This window comes from Sinocyclocheilus anshuiensis, unplaced genomic scaffold (genome assembly GCF_001515605.1).
Source record: "Sinocyclocheilus anshuiensis isolate Anshui unplaced genomic scaffold, SAMN03320099.WGS_v1.1 scaffold385, whole genome shotgun sequence".
Taxonomy (NCBI): Eukaryota; Metazoa; Chordata; class Actinopteri; order Cypriniformes; family Cyprinidae; genus Sinocyclocheilus; species Sinocyclocheilus anshuiensis.
This window is the reverse complement of record NW_015539876.1, coordinates 153986-156004: the sequence shown is the minus strand read 5'-3', so window position 1 is coordinate 156004 and position 2019 is coordinate 153986. Positions and strand designations below refer to the sequence as shown.

At 38.7% G+C, this 2019-nt stretch overlaps 1 protein-coding gene across 1 annotated transcript in view; it reads left to right on the top strand.

Moving 5' to 3' along the window:
- The first annotated feature begins 566 nt into the window (after positions 1-566).
- Positions 567-2019, top strand: part of LOC107685287 (probable phospholipid-transporting ATPase VA) — a 64160-nt gene continuing 62707 nt past the window's right edge. The window contains exon 1 of the mRNA XM_016481817.1: positions 567-1291. Coding sequence (XP_016337303.1) covers positions 843-1291 — 449 coding nt within the window. The 5' untranslated portion in view covers positions 567-842. The remainder of the gene's footprint in view (positions 1292-2019) is intronic.

Here is a 2019-nt window from a genome sequence, read left to right as displayed (position 1 = left end):
GCTTTGTAATAATATTCAGAGTTTTAGGAAGATGGTGAGAACTTATTAAAAAAAAAACTAAACAGGGATGACTACATAAGTAGATGACAAGGAGGACAACACAAATAAAACATAATAGTAAGCAATAATAGTAAACATTAGACACAATCTTTTTTTTTATCACAAAAAAAAGGTTGTTTCATATTAGCTACATATTCGACAACACTTGGCTTTGCAACAATTAATGCAGAAATCTGACTGCTACAGGTCACTTACAGCTGCATTAAACCCAGACTATCTAGACTCTGGTTATTTTCTGACCCTGCTGCTGTTTATCCAGATGTCTGATTAAATAAAATTGTGGTTTCAAAACAAACTGTATTTATACTTGCATCTTACAACGGGAAACACGTTTTTTGTCAATGGTAACACGTGGCACTTCCAGTTAAGATGTTTCATTGGTCGGTGGGCGGAGGTTTATTTGCGTCGGCGGTGACGTTATTTTTTGTACCTCCCATGATTGGCTTATTTTTTTCAACACGGCCTGCGTAAAACACCGCAAGAACGATCATATGGGTGGACTTTAAACAAGGAATGCTCGTCTGTAGGTTTATCCTAATGATTTATATAGCTAAAATGTGTAACAGCGCGTATGTATATTTGCTCGGCCCTGCCTTAAAGCATCTTCATCCACTGAGGGAAAAAAAAGATGCCGCTGTAAAACTTTTCAGTGCTGACGAGAGAAAGGGAGAGAATTGACGCGATGGGTGAGGACGATAAAACAGAGTGAAGAACTTTTCATACGGCCCTTCGTCGTCAAGGAGGATCAGTATGATTACATAGATACCATCTTTATTGGTTCAATGAAAAGAGACAAAAGTTTTGGGCGAAGTATGGCGCGAGAGACCGGAGAAACGAAAAGTACCAAAGTGAAAAAGCATAAAAGAAGGAAAAGCAAAAAGGAGAGCAAAACAAGGATTGTGCACGCCAACATTTTATATGACCATACCAAAGGAGGGTATAACCCCAACAGACACTATGCAAACAATAAGATCAAAACCACAAAATACACTCTGCTTTCTTTCCTACCGAAGAACCTCTTCGAGCAATTCCACCGATTTGCCAACGTGTATTTTGTTTTTATAGCCTTACTGAATTTCGTGCCTGTGGTCAATGCTTTTCAACCAGAGTTGGCTCTTGCCCCTGTGGTTTTTATTTTGTCCGTTACCGCTATCAAGGATTTATGGGAGGATTACAGACGACACCGCTCGGATAAAGAAATCAATCATATGGACTGTCTCGTTTACAGCAGGTAACCCAGCAATCCTGGGTTATTTTCATTATTTTCTTGTCATTTTCACACTGTCCATCAATCTGGTAATTAGGTTCTGAGATTTCATTCAGTACTTTCCTTTCTGAAACGCTGGTTTAGCGTTCTTATTTGCACATTTAGGAGGTTAGTCATATGGATTGGGCAAATACAGGACATGGCCACCTGTCCTGTGTAACTGCTTGTCCATTTGCCACGTAAATCTGCTTTTTTTACTCGTTTGACATGTGTAACGTTTCCCTTCAGACTTTGATTTAGGCAACATATAAAACTCTCCAAGATTAACATTTAAAGTGCATAAATATTTAATGAGTTAAGTATTGAGTAAGTTTATGATATATATGATTGGTTGTCTGTTGCTAAACAACTCCCAATTACACTCCAGCATGGCATACTGTTTGTATGTTGTATGTTTGTACAGTTCTGGAGCTGGGTTTAATTAAAGGGGTCATATGATGCTTTTTTAAAGATCATTATTTTGTGTATTTGGTGTAACAGAATATGTTGACATGCTTTAATGTTCAAAAAACACATTATTTTTCAAATACTGTACATTATTGTAGGTCCTCTATGCCCCGCCTCTCTCAAACGCTTAGTTTTCTACAAAGTCCCTCCTTCCGACAAGTGCAGTCTGCTCTGATTGGCCAGCTGACCCAGTGCATTGTGATTGGCCGAACACCGCAAGCACTCGTCGGAAATGTAACGCCCTT